At 40.8% G+C, this 22,128-nt stretch overlaps 1 protein-coding gene across 1 annotated transcript in view; it reads left to right on the top strand.

Annotated features, from left to right (window-relative positions):
* The window catches only part of MYOZ1 (myozenin 1), a 144,879-nt gene that overhangs the window by 17,585 nt on the left and 105,166 nt on the right, over nucleotides 1-22,128 (top strand). The window contains exon 2 of the mRNA XM_069610691.1: nucleotides 21,964-22,065. Within this exon, the coding sequence (XP_069466792.1) occupies nucleotides 21,990-22,065 (76 nt within the window). The 5' untranslated portion in view covers nucleotides 21,964-21,989. The remainder of the gene's footprint in view (nucleotides 1-21,963; nucleotides 22,066-22,128) is intronic.

The following is a 22,128-nucleotide window of genomic DNA, read 5'->3' on the forward strand; positions in this document are numbered from 1 at the left end:
ACTACTGACAGAGCTGTCTCTCCTTGGCAACGGGGGTATGTACCAGGTACCAGAGAGCGATACCACAGATACATATGATTCTCGGCTTGCATTACAGCCCTAAGAACACAGTCACCAGGGATGCCAAGGCAAAGATAGGAGCCCAAGATGAGAAGTGTTACATTCTAATACCGCTCATATGAATTCCATATGCGCAAACATCAAAATCCTTTGGCTAAAGGTTTTTGCTAAAATTAGGACAAGGAAAATTCTGTTAGAATTGTCACTTGTCACTGAATTATCGGAGTGGGCTGAGTAATCCAATGCAGTAATTCATCGCCTTTTGTTAATTTTGATAACAATCACCAAACTAGCAACCTTAAAAAGTGTGGATAACAGCTTCACCACTCACTCAATAACAATGGCACAACAAAGTTTTGGATAGTTTCTTTTTTTTAAATCTCATTTACTCACGAAAGAGATGGTGCGTTTGGTAACTTTGCAAACTAAATAGGAGAAGGAGTGGATTTTGATATTATGGTATGGGACACTTGTTAAGTACAATCAGCTCACTCGGCGGCATCAAGGTGTGGAAGAAGTGGATACTGACAGACTCCACCCAGTATCAGGAGAAACCCCTTCCCCTCATCCTTATGACCCTTATACTCAAAGTGGAAACAAATGTTTTTACTTTATGGTGAAAATTCAACAGATTCTCAATCCCCTGTAACTCAGTCGGGAGTGAGTTCCACCACAAAGCAGCCTGCATGGCAAACTATCAACCTCCCCATTTCGTCCATCAAAATTGAGGCGCAACAACAGATTGGAGGAGGCTGAGAATAAATATCACCCGGGACATCATTACACAGCTTCATACTGATTGATCATATAAAGCTTGGTGCACCATACACAGGCCCTTATTCACCGAGTGTTTTCCAATGGGGTTTTGCCATTATAAAATGTTTCTGTGAATCGGGCCCACAATGTTTTACATTGTAATTGTTTCTCCCCCGGGAGCCAATGAAGTGCATGTAACACTGGTGATATATGCTCTCTCCGTCCTGCTTTCACCAACATCCCTGCAGCTGCATTTTGTATTCTTTGAAGTTTACGTACAGCATTCTTTGGTAACCCAAGATACATTGCATTGCAAAAATCAAGCCTACTGGATATGAAAGCATTCATAATGTGGATTTCATGAGCAAAAGCAACAACATCCAACAGACATTTTATAGTTCGCCAATGAAAGAAACAGGTACTGGAAACTTGAGAAATCTCTCACTACAGGGAAAGAGAGTAATCGAGCCACACTCCTACATTCTTAGTTTTCGTAAGAGGGGAAGTGCAAGTTCCAATGGAAGGAGGCAATAATTGAGACATCCATCTTGACGCCTCTCCTGACCAGAATTACCCAGTACAGGACTAGCTGCATGCGCTGAGCACATCAGCGGTCTGATCATCTTTTCCACCAAAGTCAATAAACGTGGCTGTACTTGGCAGGCGACTCTAAGTTGCGGCTCCCATGTCAGCAAATTTGTGAAATGTATTTATTATCAACTTAAATTGCTATGATCAGTTTTACCTTTCCTTGCCGAATCAAATCGCCCCATAATCGCAGGGACTCTGATTAACTCCAGATTGGATTACTGTAACACCCTTCCTCTGGGCATTCCCAGTGGACAGCTTCTCTGGCTTCAGATCGCCCAGAACCTTGCAGTCAGACTCTTGTTCAGTCTCCCCAGGTCTGCTTTGATCTCTCCATTTCATAGGACCTTACACGGGCTGCCTGTGCAGCAGAGGATTTTATTTAAGACCCTCTGCTTTAACTTTAAATGCATTCATGGCAATGCACCCAGTTACCTTGCCTCTTAAGTTTCGCCTTATTGTCCACAGCTTATGCTTAGGTCTTCTGGCCAAAATCTCAGCATTCCTTTTTCCAGATTTGTTCATCATGTAAATCGATGTTTCTCCATTGGCTGCCCTTCTATTTGGAATTTGCTGCCTTCTGATCTCTGTAATATTGACTCTTTGCCTCTATTTCGTAAGAAATTGAAAACCCATCTGTTTCAATGACCTGTTTCTTGCACTTTTTCTTTTGTTCCTACTGTCATTACATCTGTGCCTAGATGCAGTTTCTTCCCTGTTCTATATGGATATGTGCATTATAAATCAAATCAAATAAAAGTCAGCATTTCTGTCTTCTGAATATTAAATTTGAGCTTATTTTGGTGCATCTAAGTGCTGACCTGCTCCAGACACAATTCCACCTTACCTCTCAACAGATCATTATCCTTGCCAATTAGAAAAAGTATTTGTGTGTCGCCTGCATAGATGTAGAAGTGGGCACCTGCCAATCTCATTATACAAGCCAAAAGCCTCATATACAAATTAAAAAGCAGGATGCTCAAAGAGGATCCCTGAGAGACACCACAAGAGATTGATTTTATACCTTATTCAAAGGGGGAACATACCACCACTTATGATCTGTCCGATAAAAATTAGGCTAGCCAGAGAAGGGCTCTATGTCTCACCCCATGACTACTCACATGACTGGGGTATGCAATCAAAAGGTTCCCTAATGACATACCGGGAAAAGTTACTTTTTCCTCTGCCCAAGGCAGTTCCATTATTATTTTTGTGTTCCTTTGAATTTCTGGAGTAATGTGTTGAATTTTACTCTAGCCGAGGATGTAATTAGCAATCATCACCCCAGTGTTCTTGAATTAGAACTCACACAGAACAGAAGCATATGCCAAATCTTTATTTGGCGGTCGGTGAGGCTTCCTTGGGCAGTAGCACAAGAAGGCTCAAATGGCCAAAGGTTGACCATTGGGAATTAATGATGAAATTCCTTGCAGTGAATGGGTAATAGATTAATACTATATTGGATGGTAGATGTAATTTGTTTGGCAATCTGCCCAGGTTTGAAACCTTAATGTCTAAATGTATCGAACCAGTTCTCTATTATTGGACATGGCAAGTGTCATGCTTTCTTCTGACTGGCACTTATCTGATCGGGTTTTACTTTGGGTCCCGATCCATGATGGCGCCCAGATGCTCTGGGCACGCGGTGACATCATCACGTTCACGTGTTCGGTAACATCTGATACCCGGAAATAAATAGAGCTAAGTCGGAAGGCTTCTCGCATTGCAATTGTTCGTATTGCGGAATGCTAGTTTGCTTCGCGACCTTGTGTCTCCAACTTGCTATCTCTTTTTCCTATTTGGGATTCCTGGATTCCTTCCTTGCGCTCCCTCCGTGTAGCACTGGCTTTCCCCCTGTACGGCTCTGCTGCCTTCTCTTCTCTGGTACTCCTAGCCTTTGCTCCACTTTCTCCCTATTTTCTCTTACCTTCTCTGAGCCTCCTCTCCCTCCTTTGCCTTTTCCCCAGTTCACTTCAACCTGCCAGCAGAGCTACCCTTACCTTCAGCTGGCTTCCTCACTGTTGCTTCATCAAAATGTATCTGAATCACTTCTGCCATGCTTTTGCCAATACCTGGGCAATGTTCATTGGTGTTTCCCAGTCATTTGTGGCTTTGCGAAAACATATTGGATCTCGTACATTTCTTAGGAATTCTTCCATTAACAAAGATTTCAACCAACATCCCCTTAATGTTTTATAAAGGGGGCAAAGCAATAAGAAAAGGATTATCATTTCATCATGCATTGTAAAGTGTGGGCACTTCACAGATTCCCACCCCTCCACACTGATGCAGAGAATGCCCAACCTTAATTTTAATAAATGGCCAGATCCTTTTCTTCCAACCTATCAAGATAATTTTCAAAACCTGTTGAACTTTTGATGTCCAGGTAAATCTTGATATGCAACCGCCTTCGCAGGTAGACCAAATATTGTGCACTCCTCATATGCTTCTTTCTGTAAAGATGTGTCATGTATTAAATAGAAGAAAGAAGTAGCCCATAGCGCAAAGAGGTGAAGAGTGCATGGCATAGTTGTAACACATTTGAGCCATAGTGGTTTGTTCAAACATGCCATTGAAAGAAGATCATTAAGAGATTCGCAAGAAGCCTTAAAATGCTCACAATTCTAAATCTTCACCCAATAGATTAATTCTATTTAGCCCCAGCTCCATCTTAATTTAGCAATGACGGGGCACTTTATGGAAGCTCCAAGAGTCTATTGCATCTTTGTTTTCCGCAATTTTAATATTGCTATGCCCCCATAATTCGGAGAAATAAATTGTGTCAGCTACGGCTTGAGAATTATAAACCTACAAGGCACTTGATATCGCTGTGTCCTCGTACCACTTGGAGAATGTTAGCGTTGCATCACCTCTTCAGCTTAAGATATTGCTACCCTTTTCAATTTGGATTTTCAAGTTAATTGGGCTGTCAGGTCAGATGCCTAGATAATGGAATGCATCCACATTCTCTATATTCTCTATATTTATATCTTTTATTACAAACGTGGGCCGGAAAGCCCAATTCCTTTCAATGGTTGACATACCATGATCTATGTTTTAGTTATATTCAATTTAAGGCCCTTGACTTCAACAAGTTCTTAAAAGTTGTTAGCTGCCATTGGAGGACCATCGCGGTTTTAGATATTAAGATGGCATCATCAGCAAGAAGGGTGCCACCATCCTATGTCCTCCCAAGGACAGGGCATCAGCGTCTAGTTCTGCAATGGTATTCATCAAGCCATTCATACACACAGAAAACAGCAAGGGCGCCAATACTCACCCTTTCCTAACCCCAACTTTTAAGTTAAATTCTGAGGTATAGCCCTTATTTTGACCTTCTCTCACCATCGCATAACTCTCTTCGAATAATAGTATGACCTTGCTTATAAAATCAGCTGGAATGGACAGCTGTTCCAATAGACACCCTAGCTTAGGTCGAGAAACCAAATCAAAAGCATTTTGAAGATCTACAAAGGCTAGGTAATGAGTGTTTTTAAGTAAGACAACCTTATACAAAATAAGAGCTGAAACGCTTAGGACCTCATTACGAGTTTGGTGGTATCTGGGTGGTAAATCCGCCCACATACCACCAAACTGAATTACCATTACCACCACTTGGTGCAGCGGTATTACCGCTGGATTACAAGTTGCAGTGGCAGTGTGAATCCCCACTTTATTAGTCCACTCGATGGGGCTTTTTTGGCAGAATTACTGCAACAGTAATTCCGCCACTCTAATTCTATTGATTTTGAATATTTTTCAGCAGAGAGTTAGAGGATTTACCTCCAGCATGATGCTGGAGGTAAATCCTCCACTCCAGTGCCATACTCATAGTATGGAGAAGCAGGAATATTGGCGGTAATTCCGTTACTGCAAATCTTTTCCTGCTCTGCTAAACTTGTAATGAAGCTTAATGCTTTCCTAAAACCCTCTTGCATGAGGGATAACAATGTGTGATTATTACACTAGTCCTCCAACCTATTCCACATCAACTTGCTAAAGATCTTTCCAGAAGAATCTAGCAATGCTTTAGTGCCACCGGTAAGCCAACACAAATGCATTAGAGTACAGCTAGAGAGAAATGGCATGTGAGGAGGGACACAATGCTTGTAGGTGTTGTTTGGTTATTTATCCACCTACTGACTGCCCATGGGCATGCCAATCCCGATGGCCACTCCCACATACTTCCTGCCCCTCCCCACTCAAAACACATCCTTCTGGGATTTGAGCAACCTTTATCAAGCCGTAAAATCAAACCTTGCACTCAAAGTGCCTGCCAGGGTTTTTTCAAAGCAGTCTTCTGAAGCTAATGATTTAATTGGTGTTGTAAACGTGCTACTGGTGTAATACAAATGTTTTAATCAGGTCTGCCTTCAGCCACTTGATTTATAAGCAGTATGTGTGTCCTTCACTGAGATCCTGCTAAAAGCAAGCTTCAGCAAGGGCAACAGTTTCAGCGGTATATGCAGCATTTTCCAGATGTTACCATTAATGACCAGCTGATACCATTACCGCAAAGCCTGGCAAATTCCTTTTCCATATCTACACAAAAGCCAAAACTATTGGCATTGCCAATGCTTGTTTATAGATTGAAACCAAGATTGCCTCCTGTCAGCTACATGGGCCGATCCAATCGTCAGCAGCCCATATACATTTTTGTTAGAAAGGGGCTCCATCTCTCATGTTGTTGTTTACAAATATCAGTTGGTATTAAACCAGGCCCTGTTTCCTGTCTTGATTTTTGGGAAGACAAATGCTACCAAGACTTCCAATAGTATAAACCGTGCTATAGTTTAATGTGTTAGTACTGGGAGATGATTCTTTTGGAATATTGTTGTCGTATAAATTACCATTATAGTCCAGCCACTGTTTTTCTGTTATACTATTATTGGATAGAGCATCATCACTTGTGTATTCTTTCTTATAATTGTGTAACAACTGGCTTCATGACATCAGCAAGCTTATTATTCAAATCTATGGGTTTGATAGGCAAGGTGGTATTCGAGTAGCTGGGTAGGATGAGTAACATTCAATGTAAGACGATTTTGATTGTGTTCTTTGGGTCAAAACCACTCAACTATCCCCAACCATCCTTCGGTTGCATGCCCTTAATCCCACCAAGAACAGCAATGATGCAACCCGTTTGGTATGCCAGTAAGGTTGGCATGGGGGCAGGCAGAGAGAGAAGGAATCACCCAGGTCTCATCATATTTCACTATTAAGCCATGTAAAGCACCAGAAGGTTCCAACCTCAGGTTTAAATCCCCCCAAACAGCATACTGTCCCGAATGCTGTCATTATCAAGCAGTCACAGCAACACACTTTCAAATGTATTCATTGCACTTACCTCGGGTCTCAGGTAGATGTTTACAATTATATAGCTTTACCTGCAGGGTCATTATTTTCTGAGTGCCAGTATATATGGGGATTCCGTTTTTCACATGAGCACCTATTGCATTCAGTGAAAGAAAAATATGTCTTTATATTTAATAATAATTATATGTGACACTATGATTGATTAGGTATAGCTAAACACAATACAAAGCAAAATGCAATAAATGCTCTTATCCTTTGCATAGCATGAATATGACTTGATAGAATGTTTTTACATTTTAGGATTTTAGGTTTCTGTGATTTAGTCATTTGATTTGATTCGTAAATTGTGATTTGTAATTTTGTAAAAGTTCTTCTGGAACTGAATACAAATAAATACATGATGAAAGAATAACCCAAATCAGCAGGCCCTCCTGAGGTCTGCCCTTGTACCCCTTTATGGCTTGGATACAAAATAAGTTCAAACAACACATTTATTTTTCTTTTGCCGAGTTTGTTTGATCAAATTCTCAAAATGCTTTTTCAGCATTCAAAGTAGGATTTGTCAGCCTCTTCATACATAACAATGCAAAATACATGCTTTGTTCAGGAAGAAATTTGGGCATGAAAGCATTGATTTAATGTTGCCAAATGTTGCCTGGGTGTTTAGATCTGACCAAATCAGGTGCATGAGCTGTCATGGAGGAGATTACAAGTACAGAAGGAAGCATTTGTTTTCATTTCCCTGTGCACAGTGAGTTTGGAAATGTATCGAGTGTGCATGCAGAGATCTGATCTGAGCTCCCTTTACCCTCCGAACTCACTGGACTATCTTGCTGGTCTCTTTGCCCTGTCATGTTCAGGAATTCTCTGAGTCCTGTTCGTTATGCATTCAAAATCTCCTTTAAATGGTGAATAGTAAATGCTAGTGACGTCAGCATCGGAAACTGTCAGCAGTCAAACTCCTCTCCATAGTTTTGCGTAAATAAGGCATCGCATTGTACAATTATAGTACAAGTTTACAAAAAGGGTGATAAGTGTCTACAGAAGCTGTACCTCCAAAGCTCCGTTTTGGACGGCTCTTCTAATATTATGGGGAGTTTTGTTCATAGACGCTTCACTGATTACAATTGGTAATATTCTCTGGGATACTCAATTGGAATTTAGAGAAAAGCTGAGAAAAAACTAAACAGATCTTACATTTTTTGTTATAAACTTCAAACTATTCATAATTGAAAATAGTACCTTGTTTTTGGCCTTCCTGGACCTCTCTATGACCTTTCACTTGGAGGATTGTGTGCAGTTGTGTTCATTGATTTTCAAGTGCAGTGTCCCCTGCGATCAGGACCTATAAAACACAGTCGGCTTCCGCGGCTCTCTATGGTGCTGAAGTCTGGGGATACGTTAACTGTCAGAAATTGGGGACCAAGCATAAAACATTTTTATTGAGACTCCCACAAGGTTTCCATAATGCTCCACTGCTCAGGGGCGTTGCTAGGGGGGGGCTAAGGGGGCTATAGCCCCTGGTCTTTTGGTTGTAGCCCCGGATAGAATCTCAGGAGCTACAGCCAAAAGACTAGCTAGCCCCCAGTCCCAACAGTTCCGACAGCAGCTTAGCCCCGGGTCTTTTCCAGACCTAGCAACTCCCCTGCCACTGCTGATGGAATGTGGCCCTGGACCCATCATTTCTAGGATAGGCTGGAAACCGGTATTTTATTGGATTCGGCTTTGGGTAACGCCAGAGCTTCTAAAATGTTTACAAGGCCTTCCTTAATCTGTTAAATTATCTTGGAAGCCTTTCACTCCTCTGGGCAATACATGTTAAGGGGCAGCTGAAAGCGCTTGATTTTGATAGCATGTGGCAGAGCCCTGAACATTTAGGGACCAGTACCAAGGAGAAGGTGAAATCAGCAGTTAAACAACGTTGGTATGAGTCACTTATAAGTAACTGTCTAAGGTTAAAATCTGGTCCCGGGTATTTGCTTACGAAAACAGTTCAAGCGGCAGAAGAGTATCTGGACTTGATTTAGCCACCATATGCGCGTACTCAGTAGTCAGTACTCAGTAGTCACTCTTAGGACGGCGAAAGTCACCTGTGGCTGGAAACCTGGACATTTTGAATCATGCGCCCTTTGTGGTGCATGAAGTGAAAGTGTGGCCTACTTTTTGTTTTTTTGTGAAGCATACAATGATCTGAGGAGAGCATATTTATTATCTCTTCTCAAAAAAGCCAGTGTTACCCATGTAATGGACACTGTAGCACTGTGTAAATCAACTACATTGGTTAATTATATATATTTTGTGGCAAAATTCATTTATCGAGCTTGGTTACATAGGAGTTTTTGAATAAGCAATTGAATATTGTTTTACCTGTTTAGGTGCCTTTTTTATCTATGTGCTGGTTGTTATCTTATATTGGATGTTTCATACTATACGTATTACTTCTTTCATTATATGCTGATGGTATAATGCCGAATAAAGTAATATGATGACGATGATGATCATTTTTATCCTTGGTATTCCTGATGGATCTTTAAAACTCATATGTACACTGCATGATGGAACTGAATCTGTGGCGAGATATTACATGGGGTAGATGCATGCACGCTTTTGGAACATGTAAGGGGCTCCATCAGAGCTGTGTGTTATCATCCATTTGTTCAATCTGTACCCAAAAGGTTTGCAAAAATGATTAGGACAGTCGGCCCCTGATATCCCACTTATTGGGACAAGAAGAATACCATTATTGGTTTACGACAATGTTGCTGTTATTTTGGCTAGGACCCGTAAGCCCCTTCTGAGACTCTTAGATGACTACTCATAGCTCATGTCAGCTAGCAAACTAAAAATAAATGCAATCAAACATCTGTTTTGGTAATGTGGAAAAAATAAGAAGCTGCCGTGCGTTTTCATGGTCAATGACTGCTCTGGAGGGAGAGTACAACAATTTGGGGATACAATCTGGCAATATAGATAAGCATGTAGGTAAACAATCATACAGGGTGATTCAAGCAATCATAGAGAATTTGCGTTGCTCACGGAGTTAAGACTGTGATGATGATGTTAACATTTTATAGAGTAAAGGCTTGTGCTATTGGTATACAGGAAATAGATTTGGGTGGCACAGTCTTTGGCAACCTCATAAATAGTAAATAATACATTATGTCATTTTTTTAGTAATTCGCCTGTGCAGCGCTCCAGTTTTTGCCACCCACTCTGAACTTGGTTTTGTGCATATTAATGGTTTGCGTAGTATGCCTCCCACTTTGCAGTGGTTTACAACCAGGACCAATCCAAATGATACTTTACGAATTGAAGCTCTCTAATAGCGCAACAGAGCCCACCTGTTAATTTCATGTCACATGATTCTGGAGCCCTAGCAAGAATGATGCATACTGTTTCACCATCGTTCAATTTTTGTACATCTAAAATTCAAGTGTCTTCTATTAAAACCAGTGGAAGGAAAATGGTTCTGGACAGAGATGGAGGACGCGTCTTATGCTTTTTGTGTGCAGGAACTGGAACCCAATAGTCACTTTCTCTTTTTTTGCCCAGCTTGCACATGTATATCAAGGGAAACGCTTATCCCGGGAATGGCTTGTAGTGGGGTTTTTCTATTCAAACCTACCTTGTTGCACTGCTTCTTGATGCATGATGTGACTCTAACATGGACATAGTGATTGCATAAATCAAGCACTCTGCACCAGAAGACAGCTGTTAGTTGAATATTGAAGTGTCTGGTGGGCTAACAGTAAAAGACTACGGAGTAAGTTAACGTGTTGTTTAATTATAATAACAAGTATATGTGAACATTAGGGAGGAGGGAGAACGTACATCCTTCAGTCCAGGCTGGCAGCAGTTGATCTTCAACCAGTCCTCAACATTCCATTTCCCTACGTAATATCACTGGCACGCTCCCGGCCTCTCATGCTGGCTTCTCGTGCTTCTCGTTCTTCACATGCTTCTCGTTCTTCTCGTGCTATCCTTTCCAGTCATAGAGATATTACACATCTCCCTTCCTTTATATACAATAATATGAAACACCTAAAGTGTTGACACTAACTTATATAAAACTTCACACAAAATCCTCCATCCTTCTGGGCTTGCGAATTGTTCTCCCACTTCTGGATTTGCAGGACATCTCGCTGATGCGACTGGGCAAGGAAATTACTTCAGATTTGTTGGATCTCATCACTCGCACATTCTTCATCTCACATACAACATTCTGATCTTTCTTACTCCCTACTTCTCTTTGATCCACTACTTCTGCCCCCATCAGAACGTTTGTTGTCACCACATATCCATACTCTTTCCACATTCCAGATTCTGCCATCCTCAGTTCTGACAGAGTGTTTGCATGCTTCCAACACTCTAATGGGCTTGGACCATTTACAGAGACCCTCTCTGAGCACCGGGGGTAAATTAATTCTTACCATTTTTCCTACCACAGTACTTTCATCATACTTGCCCATGGGTCTTTTCTCATCATAAACATTTTTGTTTCTCATTTGCGTATTTCTTATATTTTCACACACCAACCCAAAGTCCTTGTTGACTCTATTGTTCTCACTGCTTAACCACATAGGCGCTAATTTTGTGTGCGCCTTTCTACCCCTACTTAACTCAAATGGGGAAAGACCTGTAGTCGAATGGGGTGTGAATCGATGTGCAACAATTCTCTCCTTAACTGCTCTTTCCCAATCCATGCCGTTAGACCATGCCAATCTAATGGTTTGTTTCAGCACTTTGTTAAAGCGCTCCACAGTACCATTTGTTTGAGGATGGTAAATGGCACTCCTTTTATGTACTATGGAATATTTTTTGCAAAATTCTTTCATATCTTTAGACCTAAATTGAGTACCATTAGCTGTCAAAATGCTACTCGGGTAACCTTCCCTTTCACATATTTCCGATAAAAATTTGATCACTGTATTACTTGTGATATTTAGTGCAATAAGTACTTCAACCCACCTAGTGAGAAGGTCGATTAGTACTAGACAATATTTTTGTACACCAGCACTGCACACTGGGCCTAACACATCCATTCCCACATCCTTCCATGCCTTATCCGGTATTTCAGTTACAACCATCGTTTGTTTTACTCCCACACAACTTTTATCATTATTGTTGCAAAGGATACAATCCCTAATATGTCTCTCAATTTGCAGGTCACATCCTGGCCACCAGTAGTCATTTCTTATGCGTTGTTTGGTTTTCACCATTCCTTGGTGGCCCTCATGACCTAATTCCATGACTCTCCTTCTCAGGCTGGTAGGCGGAATTATCTTGTCTCCTCTCATAACTATGTCTCTATGCATATGTAATTCTTCAGCAATAGGCCAATATTCCGAAAGATTGGCTTTCTCAAACAACGCTTTGTTCCATGGAGTTTGACTGCATATCAATCCTTTAAGATTGTCCATATCACTGTCACCTTTTATGGCATCACTCCATTCCGTCCTTGAAATAGAAGTGGACTCAATATTAAGAACATTTTCAGTATCGTCATCCTCATCTGTAGTTTCTGATATATTAGTCAACCATGACAAACAATCGGCTGTAATGTTTTTTGTACCTGGTACATATCTTACATTACAATTATATTGTTGAAGGAGTATCACCCATCTTCTAATCCTGTTGGATACCTTGTCCAATCCCTTGGACATAATAACATGAACCAACGGTTTGTGGTCAGTCCGGAATTCCACTTCACAACCCCAAATAAAGCTTCTGAACTTTTCTGCCGACCACTTAATTGCTAAAGCTTCTTTTTCTATTGCTGCATACGATTTTTCAGCACCCTTAAGAATTCTTGAAGCAAATGCGATTACCATCTCTCGTCCTTCATGTTCCTGAGTGACAACAGCTCGTAATCCAACGTTGCTGGCATCTGTGGTAATTATGACTTTCTTATCACTAATGAAATTTTTTAACGCTGGAGCCTTATCAATTGCATTTTTGATAAATTCAAATTCTTCCTCGCATTCGTTGTTCCAATCAAAATTCTTCTTCTTATTGGCTTCACGTAAAGGAACAGTATGTACAGCAAAATCACGAACAAACTTAGAGTAGTATTCTGCCATACCCAAAAATGTACGTACTTCTTCTTTATTACTTGGTCTGGGCATATTCTTTATTGCATTGACCAATTGTTCTTTTGGAGATATTCCTTCGGCTGATATCTTATGCCCTAAATATTCAATTTCAGCACAGTCAATTTCACATTTTTCTTTACTTAATGTCATTCCTGCTGCACACAGTTTACCATACACATATTTCAATCTTTCATCATGAAGTTTTTTATTATTAGCATAAATCAAAATATCATCTTGGAAACATATCACTCCTGGCACTCTTTCAAATAGCTTATGCATAATCTTCTGAAAAACAGATGCTGCTGACACGAGACCGAACGGCATCCTCCTAAATTGGTATAAACCATCTGGTGTAATAATTGCTGTAAGATGTTTTGACTTCTCATGTAACTTGACTTGATGATATGCTGACGTAAGATCAAGAGTGGAGAAATGACTTGAAGGTCCAACGGTAGATATAAGCTCTTGAATATTAGGCAGGGGATGCCTATCTGGTATAATACATTTATTGAGTTCTCTCAAATCAATGCAAATTCGTAATTTTCCTGATTTCTTCCTGAGAACTACCAATGGTGACACCCATTCACTAGCGTTTATGCTTTCAATTATGCCTTGACTTTCCATGAGTTTAATCTCTCTCCTGACTTCATCTCTCATGGATATCGGAATGTTCCTTAATTTCTGTACAACAGGCGTATGATTGGATTTAAGTTTTATCTCATGCACATATCCCTGAAGACATCCGATCCCTTCACGAAACACTTTTGTCATGACATCTTGAGAAGTGTAATTCTTCACTTCATTACTATTTGTCCGATGTTCATGTCATCCTGTACAACAAACACAGATTCTTCAGCAATGGAATCAATTTTCACTTTTAATTTGCTTTGATGTGTCCAGTTTAATAGGGGAGTTTGACCTGAGTCAGTGATGTAAATCTTCCCATTAGCTCTTCTTCCTTTAAATTTCAGATTTCCCCAAAACCATCCTATGGTATTTATTTTTACTCCACCATATGCCTTGGGTTTAATATCTGTCTCATGTAGATATTCATGTCTTTTTTTATCCCATAGTTGTTGTGGTACTAATGTATACTTCGCTCCTGTATCAATCATCATGTCAATTTCAACACCATCAATATGAACTTTAGCCTTGGGACTATCTAATACTTTTTCATCTTCATCATCCATGACCACAAAGACACATTCTTCCCCTTCATCTTGATCACTGCGGTCACTACTAGAATTCCCACCAATCCAGTTGGTAGACATGCTATGAAATCTGCAACACTTGGAATAATGTCCCTTTCCTTTGCAACTACTACATATGATCTTCAATGCTTGGTATTCGGGATCATCTGCCCAATGATTTGCAGCACTATCGCATCTGTAACATCTGCCGTGACGTTTCTTTCTTGAGTTGATATAGGAATTTTCTTTCCTGCCATAGTTGCTTGGAATGTTTTTCTGATTAGGTTTGTGCTTCCCTTTGTCCAGTGATGATTGATGTGACTTATTGTAGTCTTTCTTCTTTATTCTGGAGTTGGTCACCATAGCTATGGATTCTTTTTCATCAACATTCTCACATGTTAATTTAGCACTTTTCAGACTGCTTGCTTCTAATTTGACAGATTTCATCGTGTTCTCCAGTTCTTTCACACATTCCTCAGTGTGCTCCACTTCTTTTGCTAACCTAATCACAATATCTAATGAAGGATCATTTTCCGACCATAGCTTCTCTCTTACTTTAGTACTTCTGCATTCCAACATGAATTGGTCTCTTATCCTTTCATCTAATTGTTCATTGAAGTTACAGGTTTTGGCAAGTTTACGTAAAGCAGTCACATATTTTTCAACACTTTCTCCCTCCTCCTGTGTTCTTTTGCCAAACTTGTACCTCTCCAGAATAATACTCACTTTTTTTTCATAGTGTTTGTTTATTTTCTTTACTGTGCGTTCATACTCATTAATATTTACATCTTCGTCAGCAGTAAGTTCTGGTAAAGATTCATATTTTTCCTGACCAGCAGGTCCTAAAGAGTGCAATAATAATGATTTTCTCTTGTCAGCACTGCAATTTGGTCCACACACTACACCTGCATAGTGTTCGAAGGATCGTATCCATCTTTTCCACGGAATGATGGGTTCATCTGTATCAGGCATAAACAATGCTGGAGGAGGCACACTACTAAATGCCTTCACTGCCCACTGTTTATGATATTTAATCCACCAATAGTTAATGTGGTTTAATATAATGTTCACTGGAGAGAAGTATCTCCTCAACACATATAAAATAGTACACAGATAGTTTGACTAAATGTGCCCTAAATGTGCCCTTACATGTTTATTTGCATCGCTCCATATATTATCATTGCTTTTAAATGCTTTGACATCCACATTCTTGAAAAACAGCGTTGTTTCCATACAATAACACAGTTCCTGAATAAGCACAAGCAGCAATTTCCTTTCTCAACGTTGTTTGGTTTATGCAGACAAAAATGATGTGTATGTCCCTTTAAGAGTAAGTCATTCACACGCATGCGTGTGGGAAACAAGGAAGTAAATGAACGTAATAGAACTGTAATTCACGGAGCTAATATGGAGTCACGGCAACCCAACACACACCAAGAACTCCGTATATGTAACACTATTAACAACGTTACCGTTAGACAATTCGGGCCGCTGCAACGCTCGGGCCTGAGCGGAGCGGCCTATGATGTCAGCTGGATCATGTAAAACAGCATCCTCGTCGCCATTTGAAGTGTCCGGTGGGCTAACAGTAAAAGACTACGGAGTAAGTTAACGTGTTGTTTAATTATAATAACAAGTATATGTGAACATTCGGGAGGAGGGAGAACGTACATCCTTCAGTCCAGGCTGGCAGCAGTTGATCTTCAACCAGTCCTCAACATTCCATTTCCCTACGTAATATCACTGGCACGCTCCCGGCCTCTCATGCTGGCATCTCGTGCTTCTCGTTCTTCTCGTGCTTCTCGTTCTTCTCGTGCTATCCTTTCCAGTCATAGGGATATTACAAATATGTGTAGATTGTATTCTTTCTAAACTGAGAAATCACACTTTTTAATGTATTTATTTTCTGATCATATATGTGCTTATTGCAAATTTTATTTAGGCTTGTTGGTTTTCAGATTTGTAGACGGTATTTATTGCTATTTATATTTGATGGCTTTATGATGGTTTTACAATCATAATAAACATGAATTGAACTGAATGATTGATTGAATCGCCTCATTATTAGGTACAGGAGTTCTCCTTTCATCTTGTCTCCCTGAGGACATTTGTCAGTTAATAGGGAAACTGAATCCAACTAATGGCCCAGGAGACTCATGTTCGTCTGTGCTTATTAAGGAAGGTTCTCTAGCTCTGCTCTTTCCTTCCACTGTCAAACAAACTTTGAGGATGTTTTTGTCCTTATTTCTCTCAAGAGGATTTCGTTCAGACCTCTATTAAAGAAGCTCTTGCTGGTCCCTCCCATTAGCTCCAGTTAAGACACTTATCTAGTGCTCATTTCAGCAAAATAATCTTGGACAACCAAGCATATTTACAGTTGCAGGACTGTCCTGAAACATTGTAGCTTCTTAGTGACTGGCTGTCTATGTTTAGGCCTAACAGTGGTACAGAAATTGGCCACTTGTATATACGACAAATCTTGCTTTGTGTTGTTGAAGCTGATGGGTCCGAATTGCTGAAGCAGTTGCATCGTTGCACACTTTTGACACAATAGATCACTAGATCCTACTAGATAAATTAATGTCAAGGATTCAAATGGATGCCTTGGCCAAAACCTAGTTGCACTCTTTCCTTCACAAAAGATCTCCTTCCAGGAAACTTGATCACCATGAATTTTATCTATACAATTTGAAATTGGGATCCCTCAATGCTCCTGCTTGTTGTGACTCTGTTCAATGCCCTGTTCTGCCCAGCCAGCTATCACCCTACCTCCATCGCCCCTTCCTGGAGAAGCTATTTGAGAATCTGGCTTTGCTCCAACTTAACTCTCACACTGAACTAGTTGGCGGCCTCCATAACCATCAATCTGGATTCCGAGCATCAAGAGGCACAGAAACTGCTCTTCTGAAGACCTGTGAAGAAGTGCTTGCATTGCTTGACTCCTTGACGATCTTTCCTCTGCATTTGATACAGTTAACCAGTTAACCACTTCATCCTCATCGAAAGGCTCCACGATACACTTGGTATCTTGGAACGGGCACTGGATTGGCTGTTCTCTGTCCTCACTAACTGCTCCTCCCATGTCAGCCTGAGCCCCTTCTCCTCGCCTACCTCCATCTCCACCTGTGGGGTCCCTCAGGGCTCCGTACTCCCCCCTGACTTTTTAACATCTACCTTGCTCTCCTTGCATGCCTCATCTCTTCTTTCTCTTCCAACTTCCATTGTTACGCAGATGACACACAGCTCTTCTTCAGACTCCCTGCTGACCCTCTTGCACCCTCCATCATCCCTGACTGCCTTTCTGCCGTCCAGTCCTGGTGCACTTCCAACAATCTTTGTCTCAATGCCTGCAAAACTGAGATCCTTCCCACTGGGACCCCTGCTCCCTCCTTCTTCCCTTCACTTTGGCCTTCCACGTTGGGCTCTCCCCCTGCGCCTTTAACTGAAGACAGAAACCTTGGAGTCATATTTGACTCCTCCCTATCCTTCCTCCCTCACACTCAGGACATTGTCCAGAAGTCCAACTATCAGCTCTTCCTTCTCAAAGGAATTCTACCTTTTCACACCTTCCCTGAGAGGCTCAATGTTACTCAAGCCCTTGTTATCTCTAGACTTGACTAATGTAACATCCTCCTCCTGAACCTTCCTTCTTCCACTCTGCGACCCCTCCAGTTTATCCAGAATAGGGCAACAAGTCTTATCCTTGGCCTCAAGCTCAGTGATCGCATCTCCCCTGCACTAAAAAGTCTTCACTGGCTCCCGATTGCTGCATGGATTAACTTTGAATGCCTCTACATTATCCACAAGGCTGTCTGGGCCCGGTGGCCACACTATCTTCCACTTTATCTCTCTAAATACTCTCCTCCTAGACCTCTTTGCTCCTCTGGAACCAACTCTTTGTTTGTAAAGTGTTTTGATAGGCAGAGGGCAGGGGACGTTCACTGTCCTCTGTAGGCTCCCTCCTCTGGAATAGCCTCCCCCCCTACGCCTTGAGCAGGATCTTCTCAAATTCTGCAAGCTCCTAAAGACTTTCCTCTTTTCCTCCTCCTTCCCTCCTTCTCTCCTCTGCTAAGCTCACAGTTGCTGAATCTGTGTTCTTGGCCTTTATGCATCATCACAGCCTTGACCTCCCACACCAATTCCTCCCAGCTCCTGTCTTTCCATACGCACTTTGCATCTTCATACCCTCCACTCTGGAGATTCGCACGTACTCCTCCCTTGGCCCAGGCCTGTTAGCACTCAACATTCTAGCACTTTGTCCATGGTCCACTCATGGGCTCGGACTCCCCAGCATTTACCCCCCATTTCCTCTTCCTTTCTTCACTGCACGTTACTGACAAGGCATAGTAGGTTTGTCGTCCCCCCTCCATCTCCCACCACTACTCTTAAATATTATATTGTAATGCTTTATGTATTTCCCTCTCTCCTTCCCTCCCTGCCATGTGGGTGCTTTGAAACAGTATGTTCTTATTGTATAAGCGCCTAACAAGCAAACAATAAATACATAAATAAAGAATGTCTACATTATACCTCCTCATGATATATTGACCAGAAAAGATATGTTGTCTCATATTTATGCAGGTTCCATATTAGTGGAGCACAGAGAAAGTAATTTCTGACATAGCATATGCGAAGGTGGTCCCTATGATCCCCCTATGTCCTGGAAATACACCATCAGTTGAGACTATTGTCCTGATTCATGGAATTCTTTGGACGGTTCAAAGTAACTTTGCACTGCTGAAAAGTGACTTTGCACTGCCGACACAAACCCTGGTTGTGCAGTATATGATTTTAATAGGGCAGCACACCGCCTGTCTTCACACGTTAGTCCCTATTTCATTATGTAGGTTTTGGATTAGCCTACAGAGTCACAGCAGTGCGGCAGTCCGCAGCTAAGTCCCCCAATCATCTGTTTATTACAGTACCTTAGCGCTCAATACCTGGCAATCTGACTTCAATACTTCTATTACTCCTGTGCATACATTTAACTCAGTCTCCCCGAAGATCGGTGCTGGAACATTTAGACCAAGGTAGACTGGGAAGTGAAAGTCTAGTGGTGCAACACGGCTCAATTGCAGAAGGCTGTAAGTAGTATCGAAGAGGTAGCCTTAACCACTAGACTAGCAAGAAAAACAATCTTCAACCTCAACTGGATTAAGACTGGTGAAAAATCGTACAGTTATAAATACTACTCCTAGGTGGAGGGGCCTTGGGGACTGGGGGTGGGATGCCCTTGGGTGAGACATGGTATCCCCCTTTCCCTATCAACGACTAACCCAACCCTTCCCCAACCGTTATGGGCTATTGTAAGCTAATTCCCCTCATTTTCCCACCATTGAAACTTGACATTCCTGGGAAGAAGAAGAGGCAACTAAGAGCAAAGAAGACTATGAAGACTATGCTCTTTTACCACTCTAGTACTGGGATGAGGAAGATACCTGGTAAAATCAGGCATGTTGTCTTAATGGTGGGCAGGCAAGGCTAAAAAAATGTTGAAAATATTTGTATATTTGAATGTGAAATTTAAAGAAAAGAAGAAGATACACAGTATGCAACTTTTTTGTCAGTCAATTATATTCCAAACTCATACAATTCATCAAAAATTTCTTGAATGACATCATTCATTTTCCAAAAAATATTCACCAAAATAGTTTTATAAAACGTTTCTTCAAAATCAAGATACAGATGGTCCTTATAAACAAAAATAGGTTTTGGAAACAATAATTCATCAATTTTTTTTGGTTTTTGGTTGAATTTATATATATTATTATCAACTCAACGAATACATCAAATTATTCCAACACAATCACATGATGTTTATCCACTATGCGTTTCGGGGTTATGGTGACACCTTCTTCAGGTGATGATGTCAATTGTGTTTTTTCTTGTTCCCTATACAGATTTAATAAAAAAAGCAAGAATTTTACTAAGTGTGTCTCTACATTAAAGTGAACACCAATGTGTAATACATTACACTCAAAAATATACATTTAACTGACCTTGGAAATGTCCAAGGTCTGTATGGCCTGCTTTGAACTGTGCCACCTGAAACTTGGGGAAGGGATCCCTGAGTGCTAACAAGGAACATTTTATCTCAAGATTGTTTGAACTGTGTTACTTGGAACTTAGGGTCCACCAGTCCTTACTTGGGGAAAGGAAACTCCAAGACCGGAATAGGACTATTGCATCCTAACTCTAAGAAAGGGAATTTTGAGAATTTGCCTTTTGTAACTGTTTTATTCTTGGGTAAGGGGGCTGAAAGAAAGGTGTGAGTTGGAAGAAGCTCAGGACTTTGTGTTAAACACTGTTTTCTTTTTAGTTGCTGACATCCCTACACATTGTATAGTTGTAGGGCAAGTATAGGGTTTGGACACCGACAGATTCCTAAATTTAACTCTTGGACTCAGACCTTAGTTTTATTTAGGTAGGGAAATCCCATCTTAACATAGGGCAAGTTAGGCCTTTTCCCATCCTGACATTTAAGTTAATAAAACTGATTGTTTTGAATTTGCAATGTGTTGTCTGTGTCCTTCTTCATGATGCCTTTAAAGCGGTTTCACTTAAATCTTCTACCATCTTAGGAAGATAGATTACATTGGAAAGACAAGGAAGTGGGGGAGGCGACATTTCAATATTGCAACACACATGGTGAATCACTGAAGCACTCAGTGGACGAATGTGTTGAATTGTTAGTTCCAGGAATAGCATTTGGGGGCAATTCATTGAGGGTATGAGAAGGGACCCCTGGGATCGTATATGGGCCAGTTTTTTCAGGATTACTGTTCAAAATAATTAGAAGTTGCACTGCTTTGTTATCTGCGGAAGCTCGATTTTAGTTAACGGGTTGTGGATGCATGGATTGTGTTTATGATATGTTTATTATTGCATGTAAATGAGTGGTGTTAAGGTCTATTCACTTAGACCAGAAACACAAATAAATCAATAAAAAAATAAAACAATAATGCCGAAGACACAAAAATTCTACACAGATTTGAAGGAAACAACTCAGACAATATTAATTGCATCTCTTATTGACATTATAGAGGCCTGGGTGTAAGAGATCTGGCATGCTCTTAATCACTCTAAAATGAAATGTCTCCTTCTTGGGACTGACCACCTCAAACCCAGGCTAAAATGGTGTTTCCTCGTATTTCTTTGTTGCAATCAAAGATTAAGACTTGGTCAAAGTGAAATCTCTAGCTGTTGTCTCTTACACACCTCTGTTTAACGAGATAATTAGCCTTTCGTTGTATCATGTAATGCTGCTGCATCAGAGCCACCAATTCTTATCTGATTCCAAGTGTGCTTCCATCACCCGTGCTATAATGAATGGTAAGTTGGTCTACTGTAACTCCTTCTTCCACTGTCTGCATGTTCGACAGAATACAGCTGACAGATCTGGAATCAACATTCCTGGTGTGCTCACATTTCTCATGTCCAGATAAGACTGCATTGCCTGTAGAAGCTTAGGGCCCATGTAAAACTCCCCCCTTGGCCGGGTTGGCCCATAAAACTCTGTATTGCCCTGTGCCTATCTATCTGAAGGACAAGGGTGAATGTCATGTTCCTGAATGAAATCTTTGCTCAAGGGATAAGTATTGTATCTCAGTTTTAATCTTCACTCAAGGGATAAGTATCTGATCTCAGTTCACCATTTATTATGGGAGAAGGTTATGGGATGTTCTTTGCAGGACTATCTTGAGAAGATCTGGAATGTGTTACTTGAGGAGGCTCGCATGATTGAACACTGCTTCACTTTTGAAAACTGTTATTTGATGTATAATTTTTCCTTTGTTAAGTGTGATCTCCGAGTGCTTTGGTTCCCTGGTTTGGACTGTTTAGCGCTATGGAAATGAACTTAAATAAATAAAATAAAAACAGGAAAGCATGAAATTTCTGCTTCAAGCTATTTAACTCTCATTCATTTAGTATTATGTTTGTTACATTGTTTTTCATTGTAGGTGACATTTGAATATCCGAGTCAGTGATGCCTCTCTCTGGAACCCCAGCACCCAACAAGAGGAAAAAGTCTTCCAAGCTCATCATGGAGTTGACGGGCAATGGTAGATGCTTTGAACATGTTATGATATGTTATGTTACTGTGTTTCTTAACACACACTGCTGCC

Source organism: Ambystoma mexicanum, chromosome 8 (assembly GCF_040938575.1).
Source record: "Ambystoma mexicanum isolate Mex_15411 chromosome 8, UKY_AmexF1_1, whole genome shotgun sequence".
In the NCBI taxonomy this organism is placed as follows: Eukaryota; Metazoa; Chordata; class Amphibia; order Caudata; family Ambystomatidae; genus Ambystoma; species Ambystoma mexicanum.